Here is a 23,904-nt window from a genome sequence, read left to right as displayed (position 1 = left end):
GCTAATCATAAATTGATACAAAAGAAAGAGTTGCGTTCATGGTTTCATAAGAAGGTAACTTGTACTTAGCAGATTGTATACTACAAATTACATTCTCATTCTAATATATATCTTTATTATTAGATATATGACTTGCACCAGCTTGGGTCATTAGAGCATGATGATGAATTACTCGCTTTAGCATCTAGGTCGGATCTATTGTCTTACTCCTATCAAGCATGTACAGTGAACGAAGTTTGATTTGTTTCACACAATCGAGATCAAAATCGAACTACACAAAATAGTGGAGTGTGTGTAGCTGGAACAGAAGATTTTAACTATTATGGGCAACTTCAAGATATACTCCAGCTGTCTTTTAGTGGTTCTTATTCGGTGGTATTATTTCGATGTAAATGGTTCAATACAGATCCGAAAAAGAAGAAAACCATAATTGAAAATAATATCACTAGTATTAATGTCAGCGGTGAATGGTATAAAGATGAACTGTTCATAATAGCTAGCCAAGCGAAACATGTATTCTACACCAATGATCCCGTTAGAGGACAAGATTAGAAAGTTGTCCAATAAATGAATCATCGCCAAGTTTGGGACTTTCTAGATGCTTTAGATATGATTGCTGATGTTCATGTTTTACATGATACCAACTCATCGAATTTTGTTTTGACTGTGGATCTCAGAGAGTTGGTTGTTCAGCAATCTGATGCACCAGCGACTCAAGTCAACATGACTCATCGACCTTCTTTAGTTGTTCAAGATGATGATGGATTTATTAATGACAATGAAGATGATATGACGGACAACATAGAAGAAGCAGAAGATGAGGATGAATTGCTTGTCGACCTTAGTGATGATAATACTGATGATATGTGCCTGATAGATGTTGATGTAACTAGTGATGATAGTGACTATTCTACTTAGTTTTGTATCTAGTGTTAAATGTATTATACATATTGAGAAATAAAACGTTTGTTTCCAAATAACATGTTTCAAATGACCTAATCAATTAAAATAATACTCAATAAATTAATTATAAATAAGAATTAAATATTAAAATAGATAGGTTAAACTACTGTCATGTTCGCAGATGTGGCTAGAGCCCATGGTGGAGACGCTGGCGGTGATCCTCCACCGGATCCTACTAGGATCCCAACTACGCGAGTCAGGTAATTTTTTTGTTCTTTTATTCACTCAGATATGTTTATCCTGTATATACTAATATTCTATTTATTGTTAATAAAAAAATTACAGAATTCCCTACAAAGAGAAAGAGTCGTGGCGCAGCTATTGGAAAAGATCTAGATGAGAGGCGGCGTAAAAATGGAAAACCACTGGAAGTAAAAAATTTCCCGCGAACGTACAAGATTGTTGGGGGCGAGCACTCTGCTTTTGTCCGCCTTGTGGGCACCCAAATTAAAATGAAAGTTCCCAGATATTTCGATTCATGGGAATCAATGCCTAAACAATACAAGGACCAGGTCCTTGGCATAATCCAGGTAAAAAATTATTAAATAATTTTTTTAAAATGTGTCTTTAATATAGTATATATATTAAAAATATGTTTATTTTTCAATTTAGTGGTATTATATAATAGGGGGACGCGAGGATTTCTTAAAGTGTTTAGATGGTATCGATCTAGAGATGAAAGACCGATACCGTCATAGGAAAATAATAAGACACGAACACTTTGAGAAACACTACAATGGACTAGAGGATTGGGACAAGGTTCTAAACAACCCAACCAAGGATGTCAACAAGGAAGAGTGGAAGCAGATCTGTCAGTTATTTACAAGTCTGAAATTTATTGCGGGCTCCGTAAAGAATAAGGAAAATCGGAAGCAATAACAGAAGTATTCTACAATGCAAGGTACAAAATCGTAGGCGGCCATCCGTCACGAAAAAGTCAGTAAAAGTTAAAATGTTATCAAAATTATGTTCTTTTAAATTATATGTTCTCAAACATTAGGGTTATATTTTTTAGGCAAACCCGGACCTTATTGAGACATGAAAGGAATACCACTGGAAGAAAACCACAACTGATTTCGTGAACGACGATGCTCACTAAGATTATGTAAGTTTGAATTATATTTTTTAATATTCATAGAGTTATATTTATTGTTAGTGTCTAATGTTTTCTAAAAACAAGAAAAACTGAAGGTTGATTTTGAGTTACAATCTTAGCAAATATCTGTTGCCGCGTCCAATAATGATGGTTCGACAACAGTTGATCAGGTGGAGGTACTACAAAAAGTATTGGGCCAAAGGTGTGGACAGGACCGAGGAGTGGGCTGCTAATTGAAGGGGTCAGGGTCATCATCTACCCAACACTCTCACTTCAACGAGTCTCAAGCTCCTCCTCAATGTTCATCAGAACATATAGAAAAATTGGAGAATAATCTACAGAAATTGACTCACCAAGTTAATTTCTTATCATAACTTTTTCTACCTTCATTTTGTCCACCAAACGTTCAGATGCCGCCTATGCCTGATAGCGACAATATTTCTGGAGCTTCATCTTCTCAACCTCCAGCTCCAACCCATCATTCCATGTATGGGGTAGCGTCGTCTCAACATATGGTTCCCCCATACATGTATTGAGCAACACCATCACCTTATCTACGGTTGTTTCCACCATTGTTACAGCTGCCGTATCCATACATGTATGGAGTAGGATCGTCCACATCAGCTCTCCAATATCCCTGACCGATACCGCCACTGTCACCGCAACCACCAATGCAACCACAACCGCAACAAGAAAATAATAGGGAGGACGAGGCAGCTGATTTATGAGACTAGGTTTATTTTATTGTTATTATTGTTAAATTATATGAACAATATGGATATTTTTTGTCTTAATGTATTAAAAATATGGATAATTGTTATCTTAATGAACTAATTTTAATATTTAATATAATATTTTTATTTTTAATATATTTGTGTTCAATTATTTAAATTTATTATTTTTTATAAATAAAATGATTTTAGGGGCGACTATTGACATATCAGAGGCCACACATCGACTAAAATTTTGCCAAGTGTGCAAATATTTGGGGTGACATTCCAAACTTTTAGGGGCGACTATTGAAATATTAGGGCCGAAAAATCGACTAAAGTTATGCCAAATGTGCAAATATTTGGGGCGACATTCCAACTTATAAAGGCGACTGAGTCGCCCCTGATATTAGAATATTAGGGGCGACCCATTAAGTCGTCCCTAATGTACACTATTATGCACATTTTATTAGGGGTGATTTTTATGGTTATTAGGGGTGACACACTGCCTTCTACCTCTAAATCCATGCCTTCACCATTGCGTATTACCAATCCACATATTCAACCAACTTCCACAACTATAAATGACACCTCATCTCATCTAATGCTAACTAGGTCAAAACATGGTATCGAGAACCTTATAGCCTATAGTGAGCATTATCTAATCCAAAGCGGTCCAAATAGTAAGCCAATTAAAAATTAAATAAAGAAAAAGAGTAAGTTGATTGAGATCGGCATAATGAAAAAGATACTTGTGATGCAAATAGCAAACTAAGAAAAAGTCACTTGTGATTCAAAAATTCAAGATTGGTGAGAAAACATAGGCACCATTTTGCGGGAATGTTAATTAGAGTACGGTGTCCACATAAAAAATATGAGAATATTAAATCATTTATAAAAACATAAATTACTTCATTTATTACCAATTAATTTTAAAAATAAACCTTATATTTCTTAACCCATAAAACTCGAAAAATGATATTTCATTGTATATGATGTTTAATGTTATTGCAATATGTTATATATATATATATATATATATATATATATATTATTAGTTATGTTTATATTTTCATATTTTATTATATAGATTTTACCCTCTCAAACCCACGATAAAATTAATAATAATAAATATGAGTATAACAAAGAGATTATTACATGATGTGTAAGAAACTACACAAGTTTTTTCAGATTTTTTTTCAATCATGATTACCAAAAAAAAAATATAAAAAAACAAATTGATAAACCTAACTAGGATATCATATCCATTTTAATGAATAAATAATATATAAATTATTTTCTGCCTCGTGAAATTACACCGTCGACCAAGTGAATATCTCTTCTATTGATTGGTTGAACAGGCCTCGCGTTCTGTTCCGCATACTGCAAAATCATATATATACTTATGCGTTAAACCTTATATATACATATATATTTGTATATAAGTAAAGTAATATTAATTGATTAAGTAAAGCAAATTAAACTCTTCCATATATCTAAAATTAAGATCTAAGTGCTTGACATAATATACATATACTTACATCATGAACAGCCACTCGAAGTTGCTTTACTTGTTCTCTTGAGATCGTCCTTATCTGTAGCGTTTAAAATTATAGTTCAATTATTAGGTAGCACTACTAGAAATATAGGTTTTTATTTCGTTTTTTACACATAGAATATAAAAAAACTGAAGTAAAAGCCTTTCAATGGGTTTTTACTTCGCTTTTGGGAATGGTAGTACATAAAAAAAAAGGCTATTACTTCGGTTTCTTAAAAAAACGAAGATAAAATAGAAAATAGACAAGGGTCATGTTTGGTTTGCACACTAAATCGGGGCTTTTTACTTTGGTTTTTATGAAAAAACCGAAGTGAAAAGTGGAGCAACCAAACCCGGCCCTGAAGGCTTTTACTTCGGTTCTTATATAAAAACCGAAGTAGAAAGTACCATTTCTACTTCGGTTTTTGTATAAGAACCGAAGTAAAAGAGTTCTAATACCCTTAATATATAGCTCCCACGGCTCATTCGTCTCTCTGAAGCAAAAATCCCAAACGCCAAACCCAAAAAACCTTCCATTGTTGTCGTACTCCCACGAGGGTTTCACAAAATATACCATTTTTTATGTTTTTTTTTACCATTTGAAACCATTTTTCTTACTTAAAAACAGAAATATTAGTTCCATTTTTATTTTTGAGGAAGAAAATAAAGACTTTGGGTGTGGGTATTTTTAGGGTTCGAAAATGGGTATTGTTATTGGACTTTGGCTAGTTTCTTACATTAAAATAAGTTCTTGAGCTTCAAAAAAGGTATGAATCACTAAATCTTTGTTTGTATGATTTTTTTTTTTTATTTTCTATAATATTTTAAGATTTTTTTCTTATAGATATAATGTGTTTATTATATATAGTTTTTAGAGTTGCTAATATTGATTTAGAGGTTATTTTGAGCATTAAAGAAGGTTTGTTACCTTAAAACTTTGTTTGTGTTAATTTTTTTATATTATTCCGAATTTAATACTTGTTTTTTAGTATATTTGTGTTATATTTTTTTTTATTTTGTTATTTTATATAATGTTATTAATTATATATATATATATTAGTAAAATTTTAAAATTGTTGTGACTTGCTATTTAAATTTCTAAACATAGCTTCAATAAGTAATGTTGTTGCCAATGTTAGAACTTGAAATGTTTGGATTATTAGTGACATTTGTTTTTTGTTTTCTATAACTAGCTAGCTTGATATGTTGTTTAATGATTATGTAGCTAGTTTAATTAATTATGTAATTGATTTTTATTTATTTTTGTTTAAGCTTTTTAGTAGGGTTGTTGATTTAGTTGCCAATTCGGTATTGATTTTGGGTGACTTCAAGAGTAATATTGGAGGTGAGTAATCTTTAAATTTTATTTATTACTATTGCAATATTTATTTATAAAATTAGAGTTAAATCTTGCATGCTTTACTTTAGTGAAGTAGGTTCTGGAAAATTTGTTGTTGGCGGTGATATAAGGATGGAATTATGTATGTTGATTTTGTGTTTGTTTGTGTTGAATTTATATATAATTATATATATATAATTAATATAAATAAATACATTAATGGCTGTGATTAAATAACAATTAAGGGTTAATTAAGTAGTATTATATATTACCTTCTTGCTAATGGTCCAAATGACACCTTCGGTACAAGGTGGAACAGTTAGTGATCCCATATATCTATAATACTTCTTGTGTCCAAGCTTGATCTGTGTTGGATCAATCATACCCAGATGTTTTTCTTCATGTGTATCAGCCATGGCTGTTATATGACTCATTAACTGATCATCGCATAATAATCCAAAATTAGATTCATTAATTTATTGATCATGATTATATGTCAGCTATGAATATGTTTAATCAATAATAATTCTATAATATATGGAAATTGTTAGATACCTTTGATAGGAAAACATCATGGCAACCAAGCTTGTAGAGAACACCAATCACAGCAAGTTTCTTATCTTGACTCATATGAACCATATGCAACTCCATGTCATACCTGTTCATAATTCAAATAATTGACTTTATATATATATATTGATATGAGTAATTATTATTGTTATACGAAAAGGTTAAAATCAAAATATTATGAACCTTCTGCCATTAATGGTGTGCTCAGAAGGTGAGTGCCAGTGGCATTGATGGAGGAAATACTCTGTGCCATTGATTTTGATTGAGCCTGCTTTCCCTAAGTCCCATTGGAGCTGCATATATATACAATAGTATCACGTACCAAAATTTAAAGTTCTTTATATTAAAAAAAGACAAACAATATCGAGAAAAAGATATGCAATTTTATATTATAGACAATAAAAAAAAATATGACCTACTCCTTTTCCAAAAAAATAATTAATTACTCAATGTATTAGGTGAGATGATGAGATAGACTTCTTCCTAGAATTAAACACAGAAACATGTTTAATCATCAAATCTCACCTAATATAATGATTGTTCACTTCATTATAAATTTTAATTATTTTCTGTTAATTATGTAGTTGTATTCCTATATGTATGAAAATTAATTAGAAAGAGTACTCACCGAAATATCATGGCCTCTATTTTTGAGAGTGGCATTAGAAGGCTTGTAATTTTTAGTGACTTTGCCTAGCTTATTTGGAATAATCTTGACCCTTTGATTAGACAAATCAATGGGAGATTGCATTCCTCCATTTTTGCAGGCGGACCATTCTTTCTTAAGCTCTCCCCAACGATGTGGTCCCTTTTTACCTTTTGCATAATCAAACTCACTCTCATCCTCTGCATTGAATTAATTTCATATATATATTTATTAACTTCTAATCATACATATAAATATTCATAAGAACTAAAAAATATATACGTACCAACTTCTTGGGCTGTGCCTGATCTTATAAATGAGTGGGAGAAAATGATCACAAAGAGCAGAAAAAAGATGGGTTTGGTTTGATACATCTTCTGATATCTGATATTAAAGAGAGAAATATTGTACTTCTTGGATGATAGGCTATAATTGAATTGGGGCTCTATTTATATGTAAAACACAACATGGATAACATGATATAATAAAAGTGTGAAGGTTCCAACGAGTTTCATTGATTTAAAATCATGTTTGATATGAGAAAGGAGACTTTGGTTGAAAAAGATGGTGTTTTTATAAAAAAAGAATATGAACAACGACAGGTTGTAATGTTGTGTATTGTATAGTACATATAATAATTACGAGAAAACGTTAAAAACAAATATATAAGAAAGAAAACGAGTGAATAGACGTAGAGGGACTCAACTCTTACTGACCACACACGTTGACTACAAAATAGCCCTCATTGATTTTATTGCCAGGTATAATTAATACTAATATTGGCTTTAAATTAATAAGTGGTTTACTATATATATATATATATATATATATATAGAGAGAGAGAGAGAGAGAGAGAGAGAGAGAGAGAGAGAGAGAGCCCTAGCTAGATTCAAATTTCAAAAGTAAAATCATTTTGGGTTGGATTGGAATATTTTGTTTAATAATAGTGTACACGAATAAAATAAAAAGTATTTGTAGAAACAGAAGCACTCATCATGAAATAAAATAGGCAGAAGAGGTGGTATAGAAACTATAAGAGAGTTTGGAAAATAATATATCGCTAGCTTGATTTTTTTTTTCATAACAAAAATAATTTTTAAAATTTTTTTAAGCTGAATTCTCATTGTTTGTCGTGATTTAACAATTGACCTTAATTGTACTGCAAAAAAATAAAAACAATCGAGCTTAATTGGATATGATCTGATTAATTACTAATAATGAGATACTTTATAATTAACCTGATTAATTAGTAATGGGATATAATTCATTACAATTTCTATTATGATTTAGAGAATAAGAAAAAGATATGAACCACGATAATTGTTCTACACAAACACAATAATGGAATTCGTGTCACCAAATGATAAACAAAATCGTCAGGTTTATAGTAATATGTGATTTTTTTTCCTTAGTTTGTGCTGATTTTTACTATTATTTATCCTAATTAATTTCTTTCGTATTAGTGTAAAATGATTATTTTTCATAACTTATTACCTTTGTAATATAAGGTGTGAGAACAGTAACACATTCTTATGAATAATATAATAGATTTCTTTTGCAAAATTTCAAAATAGAATCTCATAAATAAGATAACAAAGTTCAATACTAACACATCCAAATCAAAATAATATTTAGTAAAAAAAATTTATTAGATTGGTCATTCAGATAATTACCATCTTTATTAAAAGAGTATAAAAGAATTTTATGTCAAAAAAATAGGGGACATTAATACATTTATAAGATCTTAAACTACTTCACTAATTATATCTTAATTTGGAAATGTAATTATTATTTCATATGCTTTGTTCTAGCTAATTAGTTCTTGTACGTAGGTGACATTATTTGTTTTAGTTTTGTTTAAAGTGAGTGGCTACTTTTATCTATAAATGGCTTTTGGATTTAAAGGAAAAACATGCGGACAAAATAAATTGTGTGGATATTCTTCTTCTTTTTTTTTTTTTTTTATCAAGAAGAATAGAAAAGCTTCAGCAATAATGTAAAACTTTCCCAGTCAGCAATAATGTAAAACTTTTGAAAGTGTACAACAAGACTTGAGGACTATTAATACTTATTAGTTTTATTTAGAAAATTTATTAATTATTTTTTTATGATTGTTATATAAATTTTAAATAAATAAATAATATATATAAAAAAATAATATAAACATATTAAAAGAAAAATTAAATCAAAATATTGTTTGTGGTTTTTTTTAAAAAAAAAAATAATACAATAACATTTTAGATCACAAACTATCATATTTAAGGTATAAAACATTAGTGATATTATTCAAATCACACCTCAATGATTGGGGGAAAATTTATTTACTTAATAGAAGATAAATGTTATTCTAATTTCTTATTTAATTAGTTACACAGCCATACTATTTGTACACACGATATTTTATATAATGTATTTATTATGTATTATATATTATTGTAATAATAATATTTTATAACATGTGAATTTATATTAATATAATTATCAAATATCTAATTTTGTATTAAATGTTATTATAATAATAATATTTTAATTTATATTAATATAATTACTAAATATTTATTCTAGTAAAATTTTATAAAAATTAGAATTATATATTATATGTTATATATTATTATAATAATAATATTTTATAACATTTTAATTTATATTGATATAATTATTAAATGTCTAGTCTTATATTATATATTATTGTAATAATAATATTTTATAACATTTGAATTTATATTAATATAATTAAGAAATATCTAATTATATTTTATAATATTTGAATGTATATTAATATAATTAATAATTTATTTTTAATTGATTTAAAAGTATATTCAGTTAAATATATATTTAAAATATTCCGTTAAAATTAACAAAAAAAACCGTTAAAACTAATAATTTATGTTATCTACACACGTTTTATATAGAAGAGATTATATATATCATACTTTAATATAGATTTATATTTTTTTGAAGTATGTATTTTATCTCATTACTTATTTGAAACCTATGTTTAGACAAATTACTTTTTAGATCTTCTGTCTTTGTAAAATTGTTCAAATAGACTACTAAACCCGATTTTGATCAAAGATTTTTGAACTAAAATCACAAATTATTCTCCAAACTAACAACTCAAAACAAAAATACAATAATTCTGCTTAGCAAGTGTGTTGTTATATTCAATTTTTTGCTTGGGTTTAAGGTTCTATTTGAACTATTTTACAAAACATAGAGTTTAAAATATAATTTGTCAAAACACAAGATTCAAACAAATAATGAGATAAAATACAATATCCAAATAAGTAAAAACCCTATTAGAATTAATATTATTGAAATAGAATAATTTCTTTATTATTATTATTTTTTTTTTAAAAAGGTAGTCTTGGAAGGATGGGGTAACAAATGTTATTCATGCTTCTAAAAAACAAACAAAACAAAAATGTCATTCATGACGCTGCCTGATATGTATTAATTTAGAGGTCTTTTGCCTTTTTTTTTTTTTTCCAAACACCCCTTCTTTTATTTTTCTTTTACAAAACAATGCATCTTGTTTTTTTTGTCGTTTTATAGCTAAACAATTTTGACTTTAATTTTAAATATGAGTTATTATTGCAATAAGGCTCCCATAACAAGAAGAACTTCTAATTTTTTAATTTTTTTTGTCAGGACAACTCCTAATTTATTTGAATACAGTATGACTTGAAAAAACACACAGCTTCACATTATAGTTTGCATTTGCTATATATAATTTTGTTCCTTCTATATAAATTTGCAAAAGTGCTGTATTAATGTATTATAATCTAACTTGATTCAGTCTTATGTAAATTCATTTATAACAACCACTATGCCTAACTTTCCAAAGTTGTCTTGGACCCTCTATATTATATTCCATGCATAAATTGATCAAATTGTTTTAATGACATTACATAATTCCACCTAATAAATATCAAGGCCACCAAGGTTAAGGTTTTTTTTTTAATTTGTTACATTATCGTATAATAATAAATTTGATTCAGCCACATTGAGGATTATGATACACTGATTTCTAATGATTATTTATAACAAGTGATCGATGATGGCCAAAATAATTTAATTATTAACATTTTAAAAATACATACAAGCCCGTTTTATAAATTTTCACATAATGAGCACAATTATAACTTGTAGAGAGGAGATTTTACAAATTAAATTTTAAGAGATAAACAAAACAAATGCAAACTATAAGATATATACATATATATATATATAATGAACATTTGAGACATAATACGAATCTTAGAGCAGTTTGAATTATTATTTTTTTTCTAGAATATCTTATCAATTGATATTCATGAGTGTGTAGAAAGATCTATTTCACTGTTAGATGGCAAGTGCAAGAGCACCACTAAAACTAGATTAAAAGCAAAGTAATAATTTCTTAAACAGGGAATTTCCACAAAAAGTAGTATTGCTTTTGAGAATAATGGTAATAATATAATGTGAATTGAATAGATCTGATCCACATTTCCTTGGTTGTTCTTGGAAATCTCTAATGAGGATCCAAGAAGGAATCCACCCAAGACCAAACCTAATAATTAAAATTTTATAATTTCATGGATCAATCTCCACCTCAACATAAAGAGACAATAAATGTAAAAAAAGTTGAAAAATATATATAAATATTGCTATGTACCCAGATGTCATATCTGAGGGCAAGGAGTAGTTAATAAAATAAAATAAAAAGGAAAAAAAGGCAAGGAGAGTGTGAACAATAATTATGGTTGGGATATTATACTATATTGGTAGTTACCTACTTTGCTTATTAATATAATTAGTGGTGGGCTATTAGTAAAATTAGTGATGATTACGTTATGTTAATTTATTTGACCTAATTACATGTTTCGCCATTTACTATGGTATATTCGATCCAAAATTGTAGAAGGTTCCACTCAACTTGGTATCGATACATTTATATATAGTGGCCACTACTAGGGTTTTTTTTTTTAATTAATAGAGGACATGATCGTGGCTGAAGATATTTATGTATGAGAGTAAAAAAGGTTATTGTTGTCTGTTAAATATGTAACTGAACAACTTGTGCCCCAAGATTATTTTAATTACGTGATGATTGAGCCTTTCAAAATTATATTTATAAAAGAAAAAGCAGCAAGTGTTTGATGTGTTCAAGTCTTCAATACTTGGTACATATAATCACACAAAGTATATATATATATATATATATAATGTAAACATGGACAAGATCATGGTTGAGTAAAACGTTTTTAAATGTTGACTTTGTGAAAGCTTTTTGGTTAGCCGGTCACCTAAGATACGAAAGCATTTTTTTTCTTCCTATCATGTCACTAATTAAGGATTAATTAATTACTTTTTATGTTTAATGATTTTGTCTTACATGTAGTTTTTTTATATCACATGAATATGAATCATAAGGGCAAAGTTAGTTAAGGTTTTTTATAATGACTTACAATATTTTTCCAATTGGCAAATTTCCCTTTTCTCAGAAAAGCTCTATATTTTTTTAAACAAAAAGAAATCTTGTATCATTAATAATAATTGGAGGGGAAAAAAACCGCAAATGGAGTTAGCTAGCTTTTTACTAATGTTGGCTTCTTACGACCTTAGAAAAATTCAGAGCACTAGTGTCATCATAGCGCTAAGACTAAGAGAATAATATTGAAAACCATAACTAAATAATTGTCTTAATTATATAAAAATAAAACAATAGAAAGTAACAGAGAGAAAGCATTCTTTTTCTTGTTAGAGAATATATTATATTGCTCAATGGAAATGGTAAAACCAAAATACAACTCTATGCAAAAATACAATAGATAATGTAATTTTTGAATAAGTGTTACAACTCTATTCCACAAAATACAAATAAATAGAAAGATGTAGAAGAATAAGATTACAAACTCAAAACAATGATAATACAAGTAACATAAGAACAACAAGATCAAAAGAATGAAAAGAACAATAATAAGAACACAAATTCTCACACAACCAAAGTGTAGAGTAGTGAGGATCACCAACTTGAACAAGGTTCAAAACCTTTGTCCAAAAGCTTATTTCCCCCTATTCTCTAAGCGCTAAGTGATCTCTCAAGGAAATAGCTCTCTCGAATTATCAAATCTCTATGGTGTATTTTCCAGCTAAGTGCTTTGTGGATAGAAAATGACATTTCATACAATGTCCATTAGGCTCCTATTTATAGAGATTGAGATACCATTTGAATTTCAAATTTCACCAACCCCACGGCTGTTATCAATGTTTAATTGGATGTTTATGGAATTAAAATTAAGATTTAGGAGTTACTTGGGATATTAGAACCGTTCAAATTGGAAAAAACTAAAAAAAAATTGGTTGACAGCTCACTAGCCGCAGCCAGGAGTATCAGTGGCCACAACCACTAGCCTCTGTCCCTCAGGCCGCGACTAGGGATATAGGTAATCGCGACCAGGGATATAGGTGGTCGCGGCCACCAGTCGCTTTTAGCATAAAAATTCTATTTTTCCAAAACGTTTCAAAACGTCTCAAATCATTTCCCACATGATTTTGTAACCTCCATACGCCTAATGGCAGTTAAAAACATATCTCAAACATCCGTATTTCATATTGGCTTTGTGAAATCCATATTAAAATGTGTAATACACAATCTACACATTATTGGGTAATATTTGGGAGTTGCAAATTTGTAATTGATTTTGTAACTCCAAAATATGTCACATTTGGGCACACACATGTGTCCAATTTTGTGACTCTTAATAATATGTTACAAGGTGTGACAAATCACATTTGTGTGACAAATTACATTATGTTACATTATTTAATCTAATATTATATTATTTAAAATAATATAACATTCCCACACTTAGATTAAATAATAATTTTTCGTAATACTTATTTAATCAATCAAACATTATATTAAAATATAATATTCCCCCACTTGATTAAATAATCACTCTCTATAGAAACTTTTGCATTGGTGCATAAAATAAAATATCTTTCAACTTGAATTTTACATTAGTGTAATTATCACAAAATTTGTTGAAACTGTGGTTGCCGAAGCATTGAACCATTATTCCTTGATAACAAACCGGTGATAACACACACACCTTCGCTATGTTCACTTAAGACCTCAATGTCTCGCTTTTGCAGCGTTAATTGTCATGTGCCCATTCCATTCATATACTTTTCTTGAGAATGACTCACAATTCTCATGCACCATCTCTAGGTTTATATAGGTAGATCTCTTGTAGCATTTTGTTATCCTAAAATACTTGTCTTTTCAAGACCGAAATCTATTAAAAAACCTTTCGGTTTTAACCCTCATTTTAGTAACACACTAGTACTCATATCTCAGACGGGATAAACTTTGAGCACTACTATTATTCACTTGATTGACTTATTATTACTATTGAACCTAATACTAGTTTGGTTACTAGTATTAAGATATGTTACCATCAACCGTGAATCTCTTTAGGGAGTCCAAGTCCCACCCCTTGAGATGTAGAAATGATTCTATTTGAGTCATTTCTTTTCTCGTGTATGCATACTTAAACACTCTCATTATCTTATTCAAACTTTGTTGCTAGTTATATAATTTGATTAAAATAGTTACACCATTAAAATAATGAGTTTGACCATAGTCAACACCCCCACTATTTTAAATTTCAATATCCAAGATAAACATTTTCTTAAATATTAATTCTAGAAACCTCTTTGTTTCTAAAATTCTCTTTTATGTTTTAAATTGATTCATTCTTGAATCAAAATATTAAAAAAAAAAGCAATAACTTCAGACACCAAACATGTCTAGAATTATCCATTCTATACTCATATAGCCAAGGTTAATTAGAATGTGGAATTCTAAATCACCTATTTGATAGGATGACCAAATTAATCAACCATTGTGAAAATAAATTGATAAATTTTGGAGCATCACCCTCACATTTCTCACATAAAGTGAAAATATCACTTTAAATAGAAATTTATTTATTTCTATTAAGTCTTTTATCTTCCTAGATAAGTCTAGAATTATAATTTGCAAAGTTCATCATGAGTTCTTTAAGCCACATGATAAACTCTCAATAGATCAAGATAAAAAATCTCAATGTTTATCTTGATTTATTTACTTGCTAAAGCAAGACACACTTCTTCGAAAGTAAAATTTATTACTTAGTTTCATTCTTTTATATATTTTACAAAATAAAAAATGTGAACACAAATGTAATGTGAGAATTTCTCAAACATATAATCACATTATAGAATAATAGGTCTACACTCTTACCTATTATTTTAACAAGTTCAGTCTGAAACTTTGTTAATGTCTCACACAAATATCTCATATCACAAATCTCAAAGCAAAATAAAGAATTATCATAAAATAATACTTTAATTGTATTGATATCTTTTAAGAGTACAAGCTTTATTACATGAAAATAATCATTTCCCAACAACATGGTAATCATTCTAGGATCTCTTCTTCCTTTTCTAGAGCATTTACCTCATTCTCATGTGGGTTCTTTCAGTACCAACATACTCTAGCATAGTGCCCGGATTTTCCGCAAACAAAACAATGATCTCTCACGTCTTTGAATTGCCCATGATCTTTCTTTGGACCTAAAGGGTTCCCACTACCCTTTTTGTTGTTGTTGCCCTTGGGATGCTTCTGTGAAACCACATTGACCATAGAAGTCTCATCGTTAGACTCATTCACACCCTTGTCTCTAATTCTCGACTCCTCTTCAATTCTAATGTTTTTGGATCTCTTCCAAAGTATAATCCTCATTCTTATGGAGGATTCTTTTCCTATAGCTCCTCCAAGTTGGTTGTAATTTTACTACTATTGCACCAACTTGAAAAGCCTCGGGAAGCTCAATCTTGAGAACTTTCAACTTGTTAACAATCACTTGTAACTCATGAATTTGAGGTAAAAGGATTTTTCCATCAATGAAAGAAAATTCAAAATATTGAGAAATTAATAACTTTCTTGCACCTTCTTCCTCCGCCTTGTACTTACTCTCCAAGGCATCCCAAATCTCCCTCGCGAATTTGGTATTGGTATAGAGGTCATATAGCCTATCACATATGGCATTAAGGATATGACCCCTACAAAGAAGGTTGTCCTCTTCTCAATTCCTTCTTTTCTCTACCACGTCAGGAATGTCTTTGTCGGATGGCTCGGCTAGAGGTGCCAAGGATTACTCAAGGATGTAGGCTATCTTGAGTGTTGTCAAAAGGAATTTCACATTGTCTTGCCACCTAGTGAAATTGGATTCATCAAACCTATCCAATCTCACTAGGTCTTGGTTCATGATCTTGATGGTCTCACCTTCCATTGAAACAAACAAGGGATTAAGCTTTTGATTGTTAGAGAATATATTATATTGCTCAATGGAAATGGTAAAACCAAAATATAACTCTATACAAAAATACAATAGACAAAGTAATTTTTGAACAAGTGTTACAAATCTATTCCACAAAATACAAGTAAATAGAAAGATGTAGAAGAAGAAGATTACAAACTCAAAACAATGATAATACAAGTAAAATAAGGACAACAAGATCAAAAGAATAAAAAGAACACAAACTCTCACACAACCAAAGTGTAGAGTAGTGCGGATCACCAACTTGGAAAAGGTTCAAAACATTGTCCAAAAGCTTATTTCCCTTTATTCTCTAAGCACTGAGGGATTTTTCAAGGAAATAGCTCTCTGGAATTATCAAACCTCTATGGTGTATTTTCTAGCAAAGTTCTTTGTGGATAGAAAATGGTGTTTCATACAAGTGAGCATCAGACTCCTATTTATAGAGTTTGAGATACCCTTTGAATTTCAAATTCCACCAACCCCCATGGTTTTTACCAATGTTTAATTTGATGTTTATGGAATTAAAATGGAGATTTGGGAGTTACTTGGGATGTTAGAACTGTTAAAATTGAAGAAAAAAAAACTGGTTGTCAGCCTCACTGGCCGCGGCTAGGAGTATCAGTGCCCACAGCCACTGGCCTCTGTCCCCCAGGCTGCGGCCAGGGATATAGGTGGTCGTGGCCACCAACCAAGTTAAAAACATGTCTCCAACAACCATATTTCATAATGGCTTTGTGAAATCCAAATTAAAATGTGTAATGCACAATCTACACATTATTCGGTAATATTTGGGAGTTACAAATTTGTAACTGATTTTGAAACTCAAAAAATGTCACATTTGGGCACACACATGTGCCCAATTTTGTGACTCTTAATAATATGTTAAAAGGTGTGACAAATCACATTTGTGCGACAAATTACATTATGTCACATTATTTAATCTAACATTATATTATTTAAAATAATATAACAATTTTAACTAAAAAAACTCAAAAGAAAAATATGGAACGAACATAGCTATATAGAAATTTACATCATGAGAAATATAGATGGTGTTTAAAACCGAAATATAATATTTGTTATGCAATTTAAAATAAAAATAGCAATGTCCCACCGAAATTTAAATTAACATAATAAAACTCATAAAAATGTCCATTGGCTTTTCTAAATCATTTTTCGTTCATTGCACCCCGCGGCATACACACTTTGACTATTGAACTCCCCAAGTCACCATACATGCCAAGCAGAAAACCTATCATCTACCTGAAAGGGGGACAGTAAGAGGATGAGCTAAAAGGTCAGTAAGGAAGTACAAACAAGAATGATAATTCAAATAAATAAAATACAAAATCACTCTCAATGTATTTAACTTAAAATGACATCACATAGCCAATTCATAAATAACATATACTTTATCTGAAATTCATCATAAAACAAATAAAGTAACATCTCTATGAGGTAATCAGTAAAGCATAACCCAGTGAATCATCTGCTTGCCCACGTGGGCCTCTTGGCGCGTCTGCCTTATTAGTTACGTCATGCCTTAGTAACTCATTTGTTGTGACGTGTTTCATCACATTAACAACTCTTTGCTTTTCATAGAATCATGTAATATATACATACATAACAACTTATCTCATAACTTGTTTCTCATACATTTCAACATAATCGCATAAGAAATCTAACTAACTTCCTTACCTCAAGTCCAAACTATAAAATGTGAGATGGCTTCACAATGAGCTTAGAATAATCAATCAAAAACTCGTCCTAATTAATGTCAAGTAAAACTAAGCATATCACATAAGCATACCCCCCACATGTGCATGGGCCATGCACACATGGCACTTATTTTACACAACTTGCACCACAACTTAATGCAGACATCAAACCTCACAAAAAATCACAAAGAATAATGTTATAATCACCAATTAATTCTCAATGATTTCAAAACAAGAACCAGCATGGATAAATCAAATAACATATATTTCTACGTAAAAGTATTCTTGCATGTAACATGCGCACGTGAGACAATTCTTAAACTTGTTTAAAGTTGGTAATATAAATTATTTTATTTTCTTGTCAATTTCACAAAATTCAGCAAGCATTTTAAATATTAAAATAAATTACCAACTTAGTTATTATTATTTATTCCATTTTAATCAAACAATTGCCATACATAAAATTTATTACAAAATTTATTTTACTAATATAATTCTTAGCTTAAACTGTACAAAATAATAAACTTGTTTATTATTTAACAAACAATAAAATGTGACAAAATTTATAATTTATTATAGAATAATTAATTTTGCAAAACTAATTAACTTTATAAGAGTTCCCTTTAAATTTGGCAAAATTAAAAAAATATTAATAAAATGTAACTTTGTTTTCTTTAAAATTTCTTTTATTAGGTCATAAAATCATATTATTCATAAATATTTAAACTTGATAAAAGGTATCATATTATTTACATTTTAATAAACCAAATTTAACCACTCTTAAACTCCAATTTTCAACTTTTCAATATTAAAATTTCAGCATGTATTATATTAAAAGAAAAATACAATACTCATGTGTGAAATTACACCATTTCCTTGTCTTAGTTTAAAATATGAATTTAAGACATATTTTGCTTTCTTTTTAAATCATTTTTTACAAATCACCATTAAAAAAAAAAATCAGCAACCATAAGTCATTCTAAATATAATCATCATCTTTTTTAACATTTTTTAACAGGTCACCCTAACATGTTTCTATACTTGAACAATTCAAGAATACATTTAATCATGGAAAACCAACAACAAAATCAAAACAAGCATAAATCATAATGTATGCTCATGTCGAATTCTTTACAACATAAAAACATAAAATATCACAATCAACAACATGCTTATAACTCAAAATTCAAAAATAAAATTAAGAAACTAAAACATAACTCACAACCCTTTTTTATAATACCCTAGGTTGAACCCAATGAGCATGTTCCTAATATCCAAATGTGCATTTTTATTATCAAGACATCAAAATTTAGTGAAGAAATAATAATCTGATATTATTCCCTTAAAATAAAAATAAAATCATAATTCTTAAAAGATCTTTGAAACAACAATATCCCAACATTAATCTTTTAAAAAATACAAATAAAAAACTCTTAACAATCATCATGAAACCCTAGATTACAAAAATATAAATACACCACATATACAACCTTAGCATGTGTTCTAAGAAAAAAATAACATTAATTCCATAACAAGAACATACAACAAGATCATGATTTCTAAGACATACCCTAGCCGAAACATATATGCTCAAAGCAACAACCAACTTTCCAGGACCCACAAACAAGAATCCTTAGCATGTTTCTAAGAATAAATAAAATAAAATCATGAAGAACAATCAAAATTCATAGAGACAAACTATTCAAACAATCACCATAATATCAAAACCATAAACAAGATTAACAATAAACCACCATCATAATAGCAAAAAGACTATAGGATTCTCCATTACCTCCTTGGTAGTGATCAAAGATACACAAGATATGATCAACCATTTGGCACCTCAAGACCTAGGGTCAACCAAAAAACCAAAGAACAATTCTATTTCTTAGAACTCAAGATGAAAAGAGTAGATGAAAAGAAATAATGAACATTAGAACACATTACCGTAAGGCTCTCAAAATCTTCTTCTTCTTCTTCTTCTTTCTTTCTTTCTTTCTTTCTTTCTTTCTCTTCCATGAGCTCTCTCTCTCCCTCCCTCTCTAGGGTCGGCAACTACCAAACACATAAACTTTCCCCTTTATTTCCTCCCATCTCCTAGTCGAAGTCCTAGCACCCTTGAACCCCAATTCAAGCTTGATTTCCCTTTTCCTTGATTCCCTCTCCATGATTCATGCCATTAGATAACTAGGACTTGATTGCATTGCTTACAAGAATGAAAACTCCCAACCATATCCAATCCTAGCCCTTGACCTACCCCTCCCTTATCCTTGCACTCTCAATGTTGGCATCAAGGACAACTCACACAGATTCAAATTTCAAATTTCCCACTTACTCAAAATCATCAAGGTCAACTAATAGAATTTACCTCTCACAATTTACTTGCCCAAAATCTCTACCAATATTATAATTCCTTTGATTTCCAATCAAGAAAATGATGGCAAGATTTAAATAAGGAAAGTTTCAATTTCCTTGCTCTCCCACCCCTTCTCACGCGTCTCTTTCTCTCTCTCTCTCCATATTTTGTTTCCCCATTTCTCTTGTGTGAACAAGCTTTCTAGAATTATATCTACTTGATAGTTTTTCTATAAATAGGAATTTACTAACATTTCCACTATTTAGTTTAGGTTCATGGCATTCTCTTGCATGCTCACCATGCATGCCATGTACTTGCACACACACAATCAACAAGTCTATCACTACTAACCATGCACACACATGCATACAATCAAAACTCATGCACAACAATTTACAAATAAATCAATTAAATAAAAATAATTAAAAAAATTTAAGCAAGTAACTCTCAACACTTAAATAAATAAATTAAAATAACCAATGACATAAATAAATAATAAAAAAAATTAGTGCGCTACAGTGTGTGATCATTCTCGAAAAGAATTTAGTTCATAGTTTTATAATGAGATACGTACGTGTATATTATAATTTGCGGACATATTTCTTGATCAATAGGAAATATAATTATAACAATCACTACAAAAAAATAAGTTTATTATGGCACTCAAAATGCACCATAACAAAAAAAATTACATTGATTGTATGTGTGACATAATAATCACGGGCGTAAAAAATTATGTTATCATGCTACGTGTTGAGTGAGTGGTGTAATAACCTTCTATATATTATGTTGCGCCTAATGCAACATAATAGGTGGCGACTACGTCCACCTATTACGCACGATGTATTTGGTACAATGTAATAGTTTTCATACTTAACCATTACACTACACAAATTGTGACATAATAATTATATACTTTTAATTTATATAGATTGATCTTCATTTAAATTTGATGTTTTCAATGGGATTATCATACTAATTTTATATTCATTTTTACAAATTTTTAAATAAATTTAAATTCATATAAAATATAAATTAAAGATTTTATATTTAACATTATTTAAATATATATATATATATTTATAACAAAATAGCATACATAAGTCATATAAATATAATAATGCAACTAATAAACTGCTCATTGTCATGTTTTTTTTTTGGTGAATAAGAATCATTGAATTACTTTCAAAACACAACTACAACAATCCATGAAAAACCAAAACCCCTAAACCCCAAAGCTAATTTCTCCCCTGTATAGAACTACATATGTGCTCAAACCAATCTCTATCTATAATCTTGGCCTTCTTAGGCATTACATGATATATTCGAAATTTAACATCACTTTGAATTCTCTGTGCAGTACGGTTAATTTGCCAAACTTTGTGAGTCCAAAGAGCATCATTCCGAACTAACCAAATGTGGTAAACAAGAGCTGCCAGGACCACAGTATATATTTGCTTCCTCACCTTGCTAATTTGCTTTGCTTTGTCAATCCAATGCAGTAAACAGCCTAGATTCTCAGCCCGTGTGCTCCATCTCAACCAAGCTTTCATTCTAGTAAGACAACTCCAGCTGTAAGAACACTCAAAGAATAAGTGTTTCTCATCCTCATCGTGATCACCACACAAAAGACAAGAACGATCAATAGCGGGGTTATATTTACTAATCTGAACCCGGGTACGAAGTTTCTCCTTCATTGCAAGCCAGAAAATGAATCTATGCTTAGGAATATTGAGTCTTCCCCAAACATTTTGTTCCATTGAACGCGCTCAGTAAAAGGATATAGAGAGTCATACCGATATTGAATACTATAACCTTTAATGATAAAGGTATTCAAGTCCAGCTTCGCTTTAATGACATCCTTTACAGCTACAATCTTCCTCCAATACCAATTTTAATTAGGGGGGTTGTGTAGTTCCACCAATGCCCAATCCCAGCAGACAAGTAAACACTGTGAATCCACCTAACCCAAAGAGTGTCCTTTTTAGCAGCAATCTCCCAAACATATTTCCCCATAGCTGCTATATTCCAGTTAATAACATTACGAAATCCCAAGCCTCCAGCTGTTTTCGGCAAACAGATACTCTCCCAAGCTACTTGACCCGAACCTGAACCATCAGCTATCCCTTTCCAAAGAAAAGATCTACAAATAGCTTCTACTTTCCTCAACAACAGCTTAGGCAAAATCATAATTTGAGCTCAATAAGAATGAATTGACATCAAAACAGAATTTATAAGAGTTACTCTTCCCATATAAGAGAGATTCCGCAAGCTCCACAAGCGAATCCGCTGAACCATTTTATCAATGATGATCCCACATTCAGCAGAATTGATTCGTTTGGAGAAAATCGGGATACCTAGATATCTGAAAGGTAGGCGACTTCTCGTGAAACCCGATACCTCCAGCACTCTTCTCACTTCTGCATTTGCCATACCACTACAGAAAATATATGATTTTGTAACATTAGGAAAAAGACCAGAGGTTTTAGAAAACAAAGTGAGCCCCCTCAGCAGTAATAATATAGACACATAATCACCATGACAGAATAAAAGAAGATCATCTACAAAACACAAGTGATTCAATCTCAAAGGCGCACACCTATCATGGAACTTAAAATCTACCATCTTTCCAACCTTAGCCAGAATCCTAGAAAGATATTCCATTCCAAGAACAAACAATAACGGCGACATCGGATCTCCTTGACGCAAACCCCTCTTGGAAGCAAAAAAACCATGCATTGTTCCATTGATCATCAAAGAAAACTTCGGCGTTCGAATACACGTCATGATGAGATCGATAAAAATCTGGGGGAACTTAAAGGCAGATAGCATTTCTTTTATAAAATCTCATTCCACCGTGTCATACGCTTTCCTCAAATCAATCTTTATCATACAGCTCGGTTTACTATTTTTCCTACCATAATGACACACCAAATATTGACAAACCATAATATTGTAAGCGATATATCTTCCATGCACAAAACCCCCTTGATTTTCAGCAACTAAATCAGGCAAAATCTTCCTCAATCTTGAACAAATTAACTTAGTGGCTGCCTTATAAATCACATTGCAGCAAGCTATTGGTCTAAAATCACCCACATTATCTGGGCACTTAGATTTAGGAATAAGAGTGATCATTGTGGTATTTACCTCTTTCAAGAGTTTCCCAGTTTTTAAGAAAGAGAGCACTACATCAAAAACTTCCAAGCCGACAAGATCCCAATTATCCTGAAAAAAGAAACTGCCATAACCATCAGGCCCTGGCGCCTTCATTCCAGAAATAGCAAAGAAAGACTCTTTAACCTCTTGCTGAGTGAATTCGGTTTGAAGTATGCCAATATGTTGAGAGGAAAGCAACGGTCCCATGTGCACTATAGCTTTAATAATAGTCAGTCGATTAGTCATAGAAGAACCCAAAAGCTCTTGATAATAATCCTAGAGAGCTGCCTTGATATCTTCAGACTTTTCTACCCAAAGCCCTCGCCCATTCTTAATAGAATTAATTATGTTCTGAGCCCTTAGAAGAACCCAAAAGCTCTTGATAATAATCCTAGAAAGCTGCCTTGATATCTTCAGACTTGTCTACCCAAAGCCCTCGCCCATTCTTAATAGAATT

General features: G+C 30.3%; 2 protein-coding genes across 2 annotated transcripts; both read right to left on the bottom strand.

Annotated features, from left to right (window-relative positions):
- Positions 1 to 3,887: 3,887 nt before the first annotated feature.
- On the bottom strand, positions 3,888 to 7,346 carry LOC133829394 (alpha carbonic anhydrase 7-like). Its single transcript, XM_062259154.1, has 7 exons — positions 7,148 to 7,346; positions 6,844 to 7,061; positions 6,399 to 6,508; positions 6,201 to 6,303; positions 5,918 to 6,082; positions 4,311 to 4,364; positions 3,888 to 4,152 (listed from the first exon to the last, which is right to left on the bottom strand). The coding sequence occupies exons 1-7, from the start codon at positions 7,233 to 7,235 to the stop codon at positions 4,063 to 4,065; spliced, it is 828 nt and encodes a 275-aa protein (XP_062115138.1). The 5' UTR covers positions 7,236 to 7,346; the 3' UTR covers positions 3,888 to 4,062.
- Positions 7,347 to 21,526: 14,180 nt separating this feature from the next.
- Positions 21,527 to 22,048, bottom strand: LOC133832866 (uncharacterized). Its single transcript, XM_062263148.1, has one exon. It carries the CDS (start codon positions 22,046 to 22,048, stop codon positions 21,527 to 21,529), a length of 522 nt encoding a protein of 173 aa, XP_062119132.1.
- Between the last annotated feature and the right edge of the window lie 1,856 nt (positions 22,049 to 23,904).

The sequence above is a fragment of the Humulus lupulus genome, chromosome 4, assembly GCF_963169125.1.
Source record: "Humulus lupulus chromosome 4, drHumLupu1.1, whole genome shotgun sequence".
NCBI lineage: Eukaryota > Viridiplantae > Streptophyta > Magnoliopsida > Rosales > Cannabaceae > Humulus > Humulus lupulus.
Note: the sequence above shows the minus strand (reverse complement) of the source record. Positions and strands in the feature narration are given on the sequence as shown.

Coding starts and splice junctions, on each gene's coding strand:
- LOC133832866 (XM_062263148.1), bottom strand. CDS start 22,048: ATGGAACAAAATGTTTGGGGAAGACTCAATATTCCTAAGCATAGATTC.
- LOC133829394 (XM_062259154.1), bottom strand. CDS start 7,235: ATGTATCAAACCAAACCCATCTTTTTTCTGCTCTTTGTGATCATTTTC. Junction 6,304..6,398: donor CACACCATTAATGGCAGAAG/GTTCATAATATT, acceptor AATTATGAACAG/GTATGACATGGAGTTGCATA. Junction 4,365..5,917: donor TTTGGACCATTAGCAAGAAG/GTAATATATAAT, acceptor TAAACGCTACAG/ATAAGGACGATCTCAAGAGA.